The 16,602-nt window shown below is 48.7% G+C and overlaps 1 protein-coding gene across 1 annotated transcript in view; it reads right to left on the bottom strand.

Annotated features, from left to right (window-relative positions):
* Positions 1-16,602, bottom strand: part of trabd2a (TraB domain containing 2A) — a 55,469-nt gene that overhangs the window by 20,491 nt on the left and 18,376 nt on the right. Inside the window, exons 3-4 of the mRNA XM_080842841.1 lie at positions 11,803-11,949; positions 10,960-11,134 (exon numbers count right to left, since the gene is read on the bottom strand). Of these exons, the coding sequence (XP_080698967.1) occupies positions 10,960-11,134; positions 11,803-11,949 (322 nt within the window). The remainder of the gene's footprint in view (positions 1-10,959; positions 11,135-11,802; positions 11,950-16,602) is intronic.

The raw sequence follows: 16,602 nt of genomic DNA, 5'->3' as shown, positions 1-16,602 counted from the left end.
TGGCTGTGTGAAATGTCACTAAAAATCGCTATATTGTGTGATGACGTCATATACAATGTCAAACATCTCATTTGCATAAATCACTCAGCTTAACAGAATCCTCTATTCTCACAAACGGTATATTTTGTTTTATTGTTTTGTTTTTTTGTAGGAGTGAGGAGGTGGGGATAATGGGTAGGGACAGTGTAGGGGTGATTTTTTTTCGATAACAGAACGCCGCAGGGCAGGTCAAAAAGTTGCTAAATCTAGCAACACTGTTCCTGCATAGCCTGAGGCAAAGTTTAATTTCTCAAAATAAGCTCACCAATAAAGGGTACTCTTCAAAGAAGGGTTCAAAATGATCACAACCACTTGCGGATGATGGTAAATGGCTTCACATAGACATTGGACGATCCAGAGAGAAATAATGGGACATCAGTGGGACAAGGGCTTACTCTGATATCAATATAGTGAGTGAAGGGGGAGAAGTCCCCTGGCCCCCTTGCCCTTCTTGAGCAGGGTAATCCAATGGTTTCAATACCCATTGGAGCCGTGTCAAGATAGCCATCAATGTTACAAGGGTGCCAGGGCATAGATTAACTGTTCGACTTTACAACTGTTTTGATCCCATCCCCACACAACACCACATGACAACAGCAAAATATCGATAAATAACCTGCAAAAACTTCAGTGCCATAAAAAGATAACAGAAACATTAAGGGAAACAAATGAAAGGAGTGCAAACAGGGACATCATCGCTGTCCTGGATAAATAAATAAAGCCACTGATGTTGCATTAGAGACATCTTTCATCATCTGCAAAACTCTAACTTCAAACAGCCATCAGCAAAGTTTTCTCAGCCAGAATCTTGTGACATGGGTGACTTAACGAAAGAGCCATCTGACTCTCCTCTCTCTCTCCCTCCCTCTTTCTCTCTCTCTCTCTTTCTCTCCCTCCAGAGAGGCACCCACTCACAGCTAAGAAGAGCCAAAGGCACTCGAAGACCAAACATTCTCAGCCTCCATAGAAGCTGGTGTTTATGGTGCTCCCAGCCATCGCTAGAAGAAGCAGCGTGGCATGTAGTACTTTTAAGGCTCACTTGCTTACCTCCGCATACACGGGCAAGCCAGTTACCCCAGGATTAGAGACGCAGGAGGGGGGTCCTGAAAGGAAATGATAAAAGGCTTTGATTCCAATTCAATGGGATAAGCGAGTGGAGAGGGAGATGTCAAACAACTGAGGAATTTTAAGTCTCAAGATGCCAAAAAGCGATATGAGGCGGGACCTGGCTATGCGCTGTGGGGAGGGATCGGATTTTTAAAATAAAATGCTTAACAAAGACCACATAGACTTTACGTGGGCATGAGTTCAAGCGGCAGTCTGCCTCCGAGCATTAAAGCACTGGCTCCTTTCAAAGGCAAGCACACAGCCAGCGCACCTTAAAAATGATTCATTAGCGCGTTTCCATTAGGACTGAAGCGACAGCTCAAATGTCACTGCTATAATTCAACTCCGAAAAAAAGTTACTTCGCGTTTGTTCTGTGACTCACTTGACAAGAGAACAATCTGGACTGTAACTGCCAAAGCCCAACCGAGCCTCAGTACTGGTAGTGAATTTGTATTCATAAGGCTAGCTTTAGCATGTGGTTCAGATCTGGCAATTTCTTGGTCCTTGAATAAATATCGGAAAGATGCTGGATAAAAGCTAATGGGAAAGTCACAGGGGGATTAGGCCTGGGATGAGATGTCTCCATTAAAAACATGAGTGGGTCCGGTAAGTGGGGTGCAGGGGGGATCTGTCTACATGAGTGGGTCGGGTTAGTGGGTTGCAGGGGGGATCTGTCGTCATGCCCAGAGCCGCTTTACCTCCAGCGGGCCCAGAGTTCCAGGACCCACAGACATGGCGGTGTGAAAGCGCCTGCTTAAATAAACCAGAGTCTTGAGAATGTGCGGTGGCCTTCAGCCCTCTGAACCGGTGCTGAGTTACATATCTCGGGCACGCGCTGCCAACCTGCCTCTTGCTCTGCCAACCAAAGCATTGGCACCAGGGGGAAAGCCAGAGAGGTGGAGCAGCAAATCGACTGACCCCTCTGCCGGCGTTGCCGGGTTTCTCAAGGCCGGTGAGGTACAGGATCAAACCGGGAGAACCACTTAACTGAAAACGCCGCCGAGAAAATAAATGTTTCGAGACTCGCTGTGTGTTCATTGTCTCGCATATCATGCCAGCATTTTTGCCAGCGAATTTGATAAATTACCGTTTTTTGTACTTTAATGTAATCTCAGTTTTAAAAAAACAGCCTGTTAAGTGTAATTGTGGTAAGAGCAGTGGCAGTGGTGGTGATGGGTGGTGAGTCTGGAGAGATCTTTCTGGATGCCTGTGGGGTTCTACACTGAGGTATCTGGGAGTGGGAGGGTGGGGTGGGGGGCTGTGGAGGATCAGACTGCTGACACGAGCATGTGTCTGTTTCCTCTTACTCACGATCCTCTGTCCTCCCCCTGCTCTTCATCTAGTGCCCATGCCCCACAATGCACTGCTGTAAGGGGATGGCCTGGGCGCGCTTCCCAGAAACCTCGTAAACAATGCCGTTATATAATAAAACTATGCACAGCTTCATATGGACCCACTAAACAACTATCTCAAGTTGCGGTTCACAAAAAAGCGCGGAGCTCACATTTTTCTCATTATAAAATTATTTGATCCTGAATCGCATTAGCCAAAGCATTATCTTTTAGGAAAACAATCCTGCTAAATGGGTGTTTCACATAGCTATTATAACCTACTTGGGTCCAAGTTTAACCAAAACTTTCTCTGCTGATATTTCAGTGTCAATTTATTTCCTTTGCCTTGGAACACACACACACACACACACACACATACACACACGCAACATAACGTCTGATAGATCATTGTGACACTTACGATACTCTTGGTATCAAAGTCTTGGCGACACGGGTGTGTAAAGCCTCCAATGTAAATGTTCAAAGTAATGATGTCTATGATGAGACATGCTTTTAAATAACCATTGGCTTTAAAGGAATTGAAACCGAAGTACATCCTCAGCTATTTCAAAGTAGCTCAAAGGAGGTGAAGCGTCCTCTCACTGACCTACTGCCATGGTCCAAACTAAAGGAGAAAGTATTTAAGAAGGCGAAAAAGTACTAATTCCAAGTTACAATGCAAACAGGTCGTAAACACCTCCGGCAGGAAGAGGTCGTAAATCACTGCAGCGGCGTTATCATGCTGGCTTTGCCTTCCCAGCTTAACTGTCTGGACATGAAAGCTCCTCCGCTACCTGCAACAGCGCCTTTCAGAATGGCCGCCGCCGCCATGCCGCTAAAAACGAAATATGTAATTTTCCTTCCTTTTCATTGTGCACAGCTATTTGTGGAGCATATGAAAGTTTGGCCGCGGGGCAAAAACATAAAACCCGATTCCAGGTGCATATGCCAGAGCTATAAGTAGGAAGGGGGTCAAAGGGCAAAGTTGAGATGGGTTCAACCCTTTCTATATATCTGAGCGGGTGTCACAACATGTTCTTGCAGCGCTGCTCTGGAGTGCTGTGGTGAGACAGGCCGCAGATCCTATCTGCAGAAATGGAGCCTTGATGCTGACACAATGCTGTGCCTACGGGCCTGTAAATCTAAAGCACTCTTGGCTGTTGCCTCTGGAACAGACGCTATGGACACCAGAGTGTAACAGGCGAAACATGCCACCTCTTTTTGACCACACCGGCACCGTGTTGGCACCTCTGGGTCGTCAGTGCCGTTGGACGCTCCTCTCCTGTTTCCATGCTAACGCGCTCTGAGACCGAGCTCATAAACACTTTGACGACCATTCTGGAGGCAGTAAATCAAAGGGGGGGGGGGGGGGGGGGGGACACACAGCACCTCGACCCCTGGCCTGCCAGTCCACCAGCAGACAGCGCTCCGCAGTTTAACAACAGCTCTGAGTGCAGTGTCTACAGGGCCGGTCCAAATCTCTCTCTCTTTCTCTCTTTCCCTCTCCCTCTTTAACTTTTGTTTTGACATCTGCGTTAGATTTATGTGACAAACCACAGCAAAACAGTTGTAAAGTATTGTTATATGAGATCCAGGAAGTTGAAAACATGTTAGTTTATACATAGTCTCAGTTTGATCGGCGGATTCTGTTCGTCCCTCTTGTTCCCCCTCGATCAGCTGAGGCTTTGCGCTGCGGCTAAGTGAACTGTGGGATGAGAGGAGTGTTGAGGAAGGAATGAAGGCTGGGCCTCAGAAGCACACCAGGCTGTGCCATGCCATCTACCCCCCGCAACACACACACACACATACACACACACACACACACACACAAACTGACAACTCAAGGTGCTTGTGCGGCTTAAAAACACATTTCAGCCCTCACTCTCGCCTGTGCTTAAACCCTAGGCCTCTCACTTCACACGTCTTACGAGCCCCGCACCAAAAGGCTCTTAATTGTGTGTGAAAAGAATAAAACACTCAAATGTAAACACAGAAGGCTAACAACCACGCTCGCAATTACTCACCCACAAATATTTAAATGTGTGGAAGAGAGTGAGTGTTTTTTTCCTCCTTTTCTTTCTGGCGGCTGAAGAGCTCACTCTGTGAAGCGAAGCTGTATATCTTGAGCTGCGGACACGTGTGTTTGCTGACGCCTCAGCGCACGCATGTGTGTGTGTGTGCGTGCGTGCGTGTGTCGCAGAAAAAAAGAGATCTGGCCAGCGGAGTGGGCGAAAGCACGGTTCTCTACAATATGTAAACATATCACTTTATTAAAAAGCAGGGCCTGGTATGTATGTATGTATGGGAGTCATTAATGAAGGAACAGAGACTGAATGGTTACCTGTATCGAGTTACTGGATTCTAGAGGCGCGAGAGGCAAATAACTGCTTCCACATGCCGCCGCCTTCACAGTCTAGCACTTCACTCTCGTCGCAATCCACGTCAAAAATTTAAATCCCTCAAATATTTCTGGGGTTGGATGGGTGTGGGGGGGCGGGGGGGGGGGGGGGGAGTGCAATGCCGCACTCATGCTGGAACCTTTCAGGTCTTAATGAAAGTGTTTTGGCCACAGCAAACACTGTGTTGCTTGTTGAGCGAGCCGGGAACACTGGTGAAATTCTGGCTGCTCTAATCGTTTTGATCAGATTCATAACGGTGAAATAAATGCAAGGCTTAGAAAACACAGCCAGCTGAGTGGCAGAGCACCACAGAGCCCGACCCACGCTCTAAACTAACTACACCGAATCAGTTTCGAAAAATGCTTTGATTATCTGACACGAGTGACGCTTGTCATGTGTTACATCTGCACATCTGGTCGCTGACAGACAAGCTGCTACTTAAACACGGCAGAATCAGGACTAATGGATTCATTTTTTTAAGGGGAGGAATTACCATGAAATCTAATTAGAGGCCGAGCCACTGCTTTCGAGGTACAAACCCTGTCGATGGAAACGGTTGCCAGGGTTGGGCTGGCTGCTAGCGAAAAACATCAGGTGTTTTAGCACCAATGATCAACGTAATGTACTCGGATGATTAAGTCAAAATGAAAGTTGGCTGTGCCCTTCTCTTTGTAGGTACCTGGTGATCTGAGAACATCCCCACGGTGTTCTTCAGCTGAGTAAATAAACTGCACAGGCTCTAAAAAAGAACAGCAGCTTCTCGTTGAAATGAGCTATAGCGTCTACTCATGAATGAGGGATAATTGGCATTAAATGAGCAATTTGGGTCTCTCATTGCCCGTGACTTGCTCCGCTTGGGAGTGAAACATGCTTGCATCTGTTTTAGTTTCTCTTCCCCTGCATGCCAGCCAGGCAGCCCCCTGAAAGGAAGGTTGATTAAGGGGACACAGGCTGGACTGGCACCCAGTGACTGGTCGTTGATTCAATTCAGTGCGGACAACGCAGTTGTTTTTGCACTTACCTGCCCCCACTAGAAGCTGGGATTAGTAGCTGAGTGTGTGAGTGTGTGTGAGAGTGAGTGTGTGTGAGTGTGAGTGTGTGTGTGTGTGTGTGAGTGTGTGCGTGTGTTTGTGAGTGAGTGTGTGTGTGTGAGTGACTCAAAGTGTGTGAGTGAGTGTGTGTGTGTGTGTGTGTGTGTGAGTGTGGGAGTGAGTCAGAGTGTGTGTGTGTGTGTGAGAGTGAGTGTGTGTGTGTGTGAGTGTGTGTGTGTGTGTGTGGGAGTGAGTCAGAGTGTGTGTGTGTGTGTGTGTACGTGTGTGTGTGTGTGTGTGTGTGTGTGTGTGTGTGTGAGTGTGAGTGTGTGTGTGTACGTGTGGGGGGTGGAGGTCTGGCCTGTGGCCTTCCAGTAATGGCTGTCCGGCCTGGCCCTGTTCTGAGGAAGCTGCTGACGTGACCACACCACAGCGCTCCACAGCACGAACACTACATTCACACACACACACACACACACACACACACCCCTCACACGTACACCACTGCGCTCCACGGCACGAACACTACATTCACACACACACACACACACACACACACACACTCCCCTCACACGTACACCACAGCGCTCCACGGCACGAACACTACATTCACACACACACACACACACACACACACACACACACACACACACCCCTCACACGTACACCACTGCGCTCCACGGCACGAACACTACATTCACACACACACACACACACACACACCCCTCACACGTACACCACTGCGCTCCACGGCACGAACACTACATTCCACAAATTACTAATGCATGAGAATGGTGGAGGAGGAGGAGGAGGAGGAGGGAGGCAAAATAGGAAAAATGGAATGGGAGAGGAAAGAGAGAGCGAGTGAGTGTGTAACAACAAATTAACAAAAAGATTGTGTACATTTCCATGAAAATGTCACATCAAGATTACTGTGTAATATGTAAATCAGTGTGTGTGTGTCTGTGTGTCTGTTTGCATGCAAGCAAGACCCCTTCTCTAAAGTACTGCGAGAGAAATTATGGTTTTGGCTTGGTCTTTGCCTGTCACTTGATATGACTTTAGGAGTGAAGTTCCGAGAGGCAGAAAAGCTTCACATACCGAGCTTCACAACGTCATCTCAAACCACACACAGGGCTGGTTCCCAGATCTCACCCACGGGTATAAACACTCACGGGCACAAACACTATCTCATTCTCTCCTACATCTCCGTCCTGGCAGGGTCGGGCAGGAGTGGTGGCACATTAAGGGTGGGGTGGAGAGGGCTGTGATGATGAGCATATAACTATCAGGGCATGTGATGTCAGCATAGTGTCTTCCAAGGGAGGTCTCTGTTTTCTTTATTTTCTGTGGAGATACATTCTCCAATATATGAGGTCAGCAATTCAAAGCACTGGAAACATTTTCTCAACTGAAACACTGGAAAGAAAAAAAGCGAGTTGGTCCTCCAAATTCTGGTCAATCAGAAACACGCCTAACCAACTTAAAGCAAGGAGCTTCTAGTGATCTTGTGCTCAGGACAAATTTATGTTCTCGTGTGCGGCTTTGAGTGGAATCCGTGTATTTGTATGTCACTTCGCTCTCTATATATCACACACACACACACACACACACATATGCTCACAAATCTTTGGGGGCCTTAAGACTGCCTTATTTAAGACTGGGCGTTTCAAACTTACTCATTTTCCATTACCCCTCCTGGGGCAGTAGGGGCAACTAAGGACAACTCCACACAGAGCCTCCCTCTCAGCTGGTCGCCCCCAAAGAGGGACCTGGAAAAGCTTGTTGTGTACACGGACAGGGGTCAGTGGCTCCCCCCCTTGAAGCTGTGATTGACAGGAGATGCGAGGGCCGATAAGCCTGGCTTCCCAGCTGCTGTTACAAGGCCAGGGGTGGCCCACGATAGGGCGGCCATTTTGGCTCTTACTCCTGTCTCTCTGTTCCGTCCCCCCCCCCCCCCCCTCAGGGGAGTAATTAGGCCACATTTCCTCTCCTCAGAGGGATGGTGGGCTACATACAAGTATGAGGGAGGGAAAGGTGGACACAAAAAGAAAGAAAAAGATGAAGACCAGAGAGAAAAAAGGAGATGGCGAAAAAACTACAAGGGTGAGAAAAGAAGAGTGACAAAAAACAACCAAGAGCTGAAAGACAGAGAACAAAAGCAGGGGACAGAGAAAGAGCAATAGAAAGAAAGAAAGAAAGAGAGAGCGCACTGTGTCCTGCATCCTGAGTCGCCCTACTCGGGGCAAGTGGGCAGATCGCTTTCACTCACCTCAGTGGGCCGAGGGCCTCATAAAAAAAGCCCTGGGGGACGGCTGATGAAATGGAGTCCTTGTTAGCCGCGGCGAGCCCCAGTCGGACGGGCCCATTAGTCCGCCTCTGTTTTCACTCACAGACTTCCTGCAGCCACCGAACGCAGCAGACTGTGAAGACCTCCAGTCCTCCTACCCCTCGGACCAGTCCTCGGGAGAAACCCGAGCCTCTGCAGGCCCCCGTGACTGGCCCTAAACTAGAGGCCAACGCGACACGAACAAACACGAACGTGCCCGAGAGAAAGCATTTGTCAGCGGAGACGGGGGAAAGGGGGAAAGGAAAAGGTAAAAGGAGCGGTGCACGTGAGGAATGAGGGAGCCCCGTAGAGCTCCAGGCGTAAAGCTGCAGAACGGGCGCAGGCCATGCGAGTTTAAAAGGGGGAATGAGGCGCCCATGTTCTGGAGCCCGCGGCCCACAGTGGTTGTAATTTCATGCGCTTGATTTTCTTTCCAGGATTTCCCTTTTGATGGAACATGAGGATCGTGCTAGGGGACCGACTTAACGATATTTCCCCACTCTCTCTCAAAAAAACTCAATAAAAACAAAAGCAGTTGATTCAATATTACCCTCGTAATTGCCTCGAGCTTAATTCAATTTCACTGTCTGCAGACAAGCCCAGTTTGTCACTGTATTTTCATCGACAGATGTGTTTTCTTCTACCTCCCTCCCTCTACGACCTCCTCTGTCGTCTCTCCTCCCCCCACCTCGTCTGCTTCTTGCTACAGCTGAAGAACCTCCCTGTTGAACAACATTGCTCCCCTTACCCTGATTGCCACCCTGATGCCAGGACACAGGCTCCTGTGATGCCCATCAATAACCATCCAGCTCCCTGTAGCTCTGGGATTGGAAGACTAATCAGACAGGTAGAGTCACCCCCCTCTCTCTCTCTCTCTCAGGTGTCAGCTAGGCAGGTAATTTGATAAAGAGCCCTTATTCCTGCACCGCAGGACTGCAAACAACCCACAACCCAAGCACAATTCTACAAGGCTCCCCACTAACCAAGACAAATGTCGGCTTGAGTGAGTTGTGTACACACAGCGTCAGTGAAATCACCCCCCACACACTCAGACACACACGCATACCATACACACACATACACATTCGACAGGTTTGTCTGCCTTCCCCCTTTCTCTCCTTAAAAAGACCTCTCCTTATCAGCAATCCTTTCCAGAGACCTATCCCCGGTCACCGCAGGATTCTAATTGCTTACACGTTCTCTCTCAAGCATTCCTTCACCGACGGCTTTTTCGACCCTAGAACCTTAAGTGAGTAAGTAAAACAAACTATTGCGCGGGGCAGCCTCTCTCTTATCGCCATTTTCATTTCCGCAGAGTCAAACAAACCATCCGTGGCGTAGCACACCCTGGCCGTGTCGGAGATAGCTTTGTGTGTAGACCCCAAATTTAATTATTCCTCCAGCCAGGAAAAAAAAATCAAACCTGCCAACTCCCGGAGCCTTTGGGTCAATAAAGACCACCTGTACAAGGCATGAACCTTTCTAAAGACTTCTCTTAACCACAATGAAAGGCATGGCAGGCAATAAGGCCCATCATCGTCGCAAGGCTGGCTGACTTCATAGCTCTCCACGGGAGTATGTGGAGGGAGTGGGGTGGGGGGGGCGGGGAGTCTAGTAAATCCTCACCACTTTTGCCAGTGTCATTAGCGGGAAAAGTGATGTAATCCCCTTTGAGGGCTTGAATTTCAATTTCACACCTATGGGAAACACACTTTGAAAGCAGAAGGGGCATTTTATACGCAGCTGTAGCGCACATGATTGTGGACGCCATGAGGTGATGGTCTGGGGTGGGGGTTTAGGGGTAAATGCCATGCTATACTCAGTCCACAGGCTGTCTACCACTCGTTTTCTTGATGTGCCCGGTTAAATTAAGTTAATCTGCCCAGTACCAGTCCCACCGCCGCCTCCACCGCCCAGCCACTTCACCCCACACCCTCGCCCCAAACGTGGGAGCTTTTTTGCTGTTCGCCTCACCGGCATGTCTAGTCTGAGAGAACCGCTGAGCCTCTTAGCGGAGACTTTTGCTTGCTCTTTATTCTTTCCCTCCGGCTTTAAAGAACTCGACGCCACTGTGCTCTGACCTAATGGCCGGTGCTTAAGCCTCCTTCTCCTCTGTTCTGCACGAGTGCCGTGGTCACAATGAAAAGGAATTTAAGTCATTTGTTCTAAGTACCTTTAATCAGATTTTCGACTCGTTTAATTTAATGCCCGGCTAGGGCCAGGGACCTGCTGCTGATCTACAGATGACCTGGCGGTGAACTGCGGGAGACCGGGGCCCCGGCTGTGTAGAGCCGCTTGAAGTTGTATTTGCGAAACGTTGCCGTGATGAAGCAAGAGTGGGGGTTGCTGAGCGAGGTCAAACAGCCTTCCCCAGTTAGCCCATGCGCAAACAAACAGTTGAGTCTAACTGTATGCTAGAGGGCTTTACTAGTTTGGAGCAGTTCAATGCAACTGGGCTGATTTCAAAGAGGGCAAAAACTATACAGTATTCACCTACTCATACAGCAGACACTTTTATCCTTGACTTTTATAGCTTCTAGTGCAGGAAAGTACACAGCTATCAGTACTGTATGTAAGGCTCCCCGGAATCCAACTCATTATCTTTGTGTTATAACCACTCTGTTACACCAGCTTACCTGTAGGAGTGATTGACATCTCTTAACACAGGGACATCTTAACAGGACCCTAATGTGACTACAAGTCATGTGACTCGTGACCTTACCGGCTCCGAAGGCGAAGAAGAAGCTCTTGTCGGGGTGCTCCTCCAGAAGGGCCTTCACTCTCTTCCCCATCCTCTCGTTGCGCTTGTAAATCAGCTCCTGGCGGAAGTAGCTGTCAATCTCCTGCGCGGTGATCTGCTCTTTAGGTGGCAGAGTGACATTATTAAAGTTGGGGACCTGCGGGGCAAACGATGGTGGGACAGTCCGTTAGGAAAACAAGCATTAAAAACAACAAAACAACAATTTGCCTTTATGCCCAGAATGTTCTTTACCCTAACTCATCTTTTTTATGTGGAGCCTGCAGGGCCAAGGAGGGTTTGCAGGATGCTAAGAAGGGTTTGTAGGATGCTAAGGAGAGTTTGTAGGATGCTAAGGAGGGTTTGTAGGATGCTAAGGAGAGTTTGTAGGATGCTAAGGAGGGTTTGTAGGATGCTAAGGAGAGTTTGTAGGATGCTAAGGAGGGTTTGTAGGATGCTAAGGAGTGTTTGTAGGATGCTAAGGAGGGTTTGTAGGATGCTAAGGAGGGTTTGTAGGATGCCAAGACAATGAGGACTAAGGAAAGGAGGAATAGTTGGAGAAGAACAGAGGAAGGAACTGTTTTCTCAATTATGCAAAGCCATTAAACACTACTGGCATAAGACAGCAGCAATGCATGCAGGCCAAGTCAGTTGCTTGTGGTATCACTAGGCAATTACATAATTGGTGTGGCGTGTGCTCGGAAAATTCCGGAGATGCCGCAGTAGTTTGGGACTACATCGTAAGGTATCTATCTGCAGCACTGCTGCGCTTCAACTTCTTTATCGACGGGGGGAATTGAAAGAATCCATTAAACTGACTGTAGATACCTGTGAAGTGTCATGGTTGAAGATGATGGAGTTGAGATCTCCACAGTTGTAGTGCTTGATGAGGTCCTCCGTGGTGTATGGGATCTGCACGCTGCCTGCCCTGAGAGACTCTTGCTGCAGAAGGGTCTGATTCAAGGCAAAGATCACCTGGGAGACAGAAAATAAGAGAGAGAGATAGATATGTTAGTTAGTTATGTACGAGTTTGAGTATCTTATATTAGTATTCGTGTTATATAATGAGTTTCTATGTTTAGACATTGATCAGATCATTCCTCGTTTCCTGGTTCCATTTTTAGAAATAGTTTTATGGACATCCCAAAATCTTCGTACACAAATCTGGTCATGACTTGATAGAAAAACCACACAACGTTGCACAGACACAACATGCCCCTGCTGCTCATCCCGATTTCATCACCTGTATGATTTTGGCACAACATGGCTGTTCTCACGACTGCCTCCCTGAGAGCGAGAGCCTGTATTCTGAGGTCCCATCTGAGCTCCTAAACCCTGAACAACCTTGTGTACGGAGATTAGATTACCGGGGACCAATTGGAGGGCAACAATGTCTCCCTCACATTTTCCGCTTAGCAACTCTTGTCAAATGGAAAGAGAATTAAGCACATTTTCTTCCAACCTAATTTGAGCTGTCAGACATAGGAGGGGAAATAGGACTTTGGAATCTTCGGTGTCATCAAAGACATGTGCATGTGAAAGTGAGTGTGCGTGTGAGAGTAACTATGTGTGTGTCTGCATGCAGGAATGTGCTTAAAAAAACAACTACTCCTCTTCTACTACTCTACTACTGAACCTACTCTCTTTCTCCCTCTCTCTCTCTCTTTCTCTCTGTCTTTCTTTCATTCTCTGTCTTTCTTTTTCTTTGTGCTGTTTTGGCAACTCACCATTGTCCCCCCATGAAATTCTGCTGTGTTTCCTCGCCGGCCCCGGTCAGGCCTGCTGTTTCAGATTACCCCAGCAGCACCCTGAGATCTCCCCCGAAGAGCTCCTCAGCACCCCACGATTGATCACCAACAATGGCTCTAACCCTCACCCAAATAACAACTTTATTTGTTTCTCAACGGGGAAAATCAATCAAACTGACCCACCCTCCTCCTCCTCCTCCTCCTCCTCCTCCTCTCTCTCTACACACACACACACACACACATACACACACACAGACACACACACACACACACACACACACACACACACACACTACCCCCACTCTGTGTGAGTGCCGCAGCTATGTTGGGCGGACGCAAGGGGCCGCATGAATTTATATTTCCCTGCACACCCGTGCGCGGAGGCGGCTTTTCATGTGTTGTTCTCTACAGTGCTCGGATGACACTCTCCGCCACGGCTGTCATTGTCGGAGCAATCGTATAGGAGAAGAGGGCAGGGCGCAGCAGATGCCATCTTGTCTGGGACAAAGGCTCCCTCCGGCACCCCTCTCCACTCCCGCACTTTCATCCGCCTCGGATCAAAGCGCCACTCTGCATATGAAAAGGGGCCGGCTTTATGCTGCTCAAATTAGCCTATCGCCACCCTGCCAGCCTCCCAGCTCCCCAACAAAAACCCCACACATCTGTTCCGAGCCACATCTTCAGGGGGCTTTCTGTGCCGGGCCATCCAGGGCCTTTCAGACCATTAAATTATGGTGCTTGCAAGAAGGGGAGGCAGGGGGGCGGTTGGTTGGTGGAGGGGTTGGAGGATTGGGGGGGGGGGGGGGTTAGGATCATTCACACACAAAAAAAGGAAAAGAGGGGAGGAGGAAAGGAGGGGTGGTGAAGGTAGAAGAAGGGGGGGAGGAGGTGGATGAGAGAGTAAGAAGAAGGAGAAGAAGTAGAAGGGAGAAGAAGAGAGAGAAAGGGGGCGAGCTGAACGAATTACATTTCTTCCTGTGATCCTCCCACCCCCCTTCACTCTCTGTTGTGTCCTGCGCCGCAGGTCAGCGGGTGCATTTTCCCACTGCTCCCCCCCGGTGCCCATTCAGGGCCTGGCCCTCTCCAAAGCCCACTCCCTCTGAGGGGGCCCGCGAGCACACACCTCGCTCCAGGGGCCTCCGACCATCAAAGCCCCCGTGGCCCTATGAAAGTCAATAATTCCCCGGCTTTGTCATGGAAATGCCACTTGATTCAAAAACAGGGGGGACCGAGTTGGAGAGAGGGAAGATATCCCTGAAGAAGTGAGAGAGGATAGGAGGGAGGAAAGAGGGGACTGGGCCACTTGATTAACGGCTACTACCGAGCTGATGAGGCACCCTGAAGAAGGTTCCCTTACCCAGACTTCCTGAAGGGGGTTCTTTAGCCCAAAGTTCCTCAAAAAGTGTTTTTCTTACCGGCTCTGCACAGCAAAGCACAGGTGCTCCCACAGTGATGGCCTAGAACGCTATCTGCGCAACCGCTTTGTGTGCAGTATTAAAATGTTACGAAGGGACATAACTCTGAAATTACGATCGTTACTGTTTGATGTCTCCTGGTGACTCCTGAGAAAACACAGCCTGTAAGGACATTTCTAAACAAACACACAAATAAAACTGTACTCTGAAATAAAACTGTTCTCTGGCCTCTTTCCCCCTCACAACTACTCAAATGAAATATTCCTTAGCCAGATTTAAAGATCAGACCCTTTTTTTTTAAATAACCATAAGTATCTATAAATCACTTTCATAAACCAGAGTGGCCACTTAATCTCTATTAGGAGCTAACGGAGTCCAGAGTGCCAGAGATCTAGCTCTCAGAGTTGCTTTTACAGAGCAATAAACAACAACTCTGGCATGAGCCAAAAATGAATAAATAAATCAGTAATTAAGTTTCTGAATGACTGAAGCAGCACAATAGAGCAGCTCAATGTGGTACAGCCCTGGCTGATAACGCATTTCTCATGTGTTTTCATGGAGGAAAGACAATCCAAAGAAAGTTCAAAATCAACTTTGGGGCAAAAAACAGAACGACAATGAATTCAAGTCATATCAAACATACCGAACCTACATCCGTTACGTGTAACCCATTACTACGACTACACTAGACTACGTCACTATTGTAAAGGTACTAAACACAGGTCGTATAAACACCCACGCATACACACAGCAGGTACCATGTGTGCTGCAGGTGTAAATGTATAACCTGTATAAAGCACAGTGACTGATACCATGACGACTGATCAATCAATGACACTAAAGATGGGCTTTGATGCCCGGGGTCCTCTCAGTTCCAAATCGCTCCAATTTCGTTAGCACAGGCATTTCTTTTCGGGGGAATCTCTTGCTTGACATGATCTGCACAATGACTCTACCAGCCAGACAGCTGAACAGCCTTGGCCGCCTCCCAAGGACGAGTGGAGGCTTCCAGCAGCTTCTCTCTCTTTCTCTTCCCAGTGTGTTGGGCATGAAAGATGTTATCAAAAGAAACCTAAAACGCTACTATGGTTTTGGCTGTGCACGAGGTCAGCCAAAAGACTCCATTATCCTCCCGGTATCAAGAGCAGGCTTCGGCGGCGAGGCCTTAGAGTGGGGATCGTCTGAGCTGGGACCGTCCTGGCACGTCCAGTGATGGCTACATTTCTCCTCTGTCAACAGCTGGGTTTGACGGACAGCTCAGTGGCCCTGAATTAATCGACTGTTAAAAGCATTAGCCCTTTTCCTCCCAAGAGCTTCGTTCTTTTTTTTTTAAGCATGGTGATTGAGTACACACGCTGCTTTTGAATTGGATGAGACAGAGGCAACCACAGGATAAAACACGCTCTTTTGAAAATGCCTGATATGTATGATATAATGGGTTAGATATTGGATTTGAATGTTGCCAGGAGCACAGGGGGGAGCAGTTAAGGCCGATGTTCAGTCGACGTTATTGGCGTTGCAGACGTTCCAGACAAAACAAAAAACACCCATGTTGTCGGGGGAGCAACGGAGAGTTTGGAAGGAAAGAGGTGGGTGGCAAAGAAGATGGAGACCAAGAGTGATAGAGAGAGCGAGAGAGAGTGGGCTGCTTAATGCGGCCTCCGTGAATATGGCTCCTCATAAAACGCATTGTGGGACGCCTCGGCTCGAAAGTAAACGTGCCCAAGGCTAAGTGGAGAGGAACCCTTCTTGAGCGGAGACCGTGCCCTGCTGCAGGCTAGTTGATGTTGGCAGCCGGTGAGCCGCGGCTCTAGCTTGCGGTTGTCGACAAAATCCCATGTACTTGCGAGAGCCGACTGGAAGCTGCACAAAGTGGCGCGCACAACACCCTCTACCCTCCACCCTCTACCCTCTACCCTCCACCCTCCACCCTCCGCTCGCGTTTGGATCTCCTCCGTTGGAAAATGCCTGGTCTGTCTCTCGCAGCCCTCTAAACTTTGCTTTACCTCTCCGAGCAACTGTCACGCCCTCAATCACTCACTCCATCGCCCGCCTCACTCAATCACTCACTTGCTTGGTGTGTCGGGACAGGGGTTATGCTGGCTATTACCAACAGCCTGTGTTATTGCAGGCACACACACACACACACACTCACACAAACACACACACCGGAGTCGTGTGCCACCCACAGAAAGAACCTCGGCTGAACCAGGACAAAAAAAGTCGACAAGCGAACACAGGCATTGCGGAGCGTGGCTCGCACAAAGCCGAGATTCACGGGAGATTGAAAAGCACTGCACGGAGCCAAGAGCGCCTCAGGCACCGGGTTCTGATGGACGGACCTCCGGTCTTGGCCATGTCGAAGGAGCCAGCGCATGTGTGCTTGTGCGTGTGTGTGTGTGTGCGTGCATGTGTGTGTGAGTGTGTTTGAGTGTGTGTGGGATCCAACGTGTTTTGGAAGAGGA

This window comes from Sprattus sprattus (genome assembly GCF_963457725.1).
Source record: "Sprattus sprattus genome assembly, chromosome: 7".
NCBI classification, from domain to species: Eukaryota; Metazoa; Chordata; class Actinopteri; order Clupeiformes; family Clupeidae; genus Sprattus; species Sprattus sprattus.
Note: the sequence above shows the minus strand (reverse complement) of the source record. Positions and strands in the feature narration are given on the sequence as shown.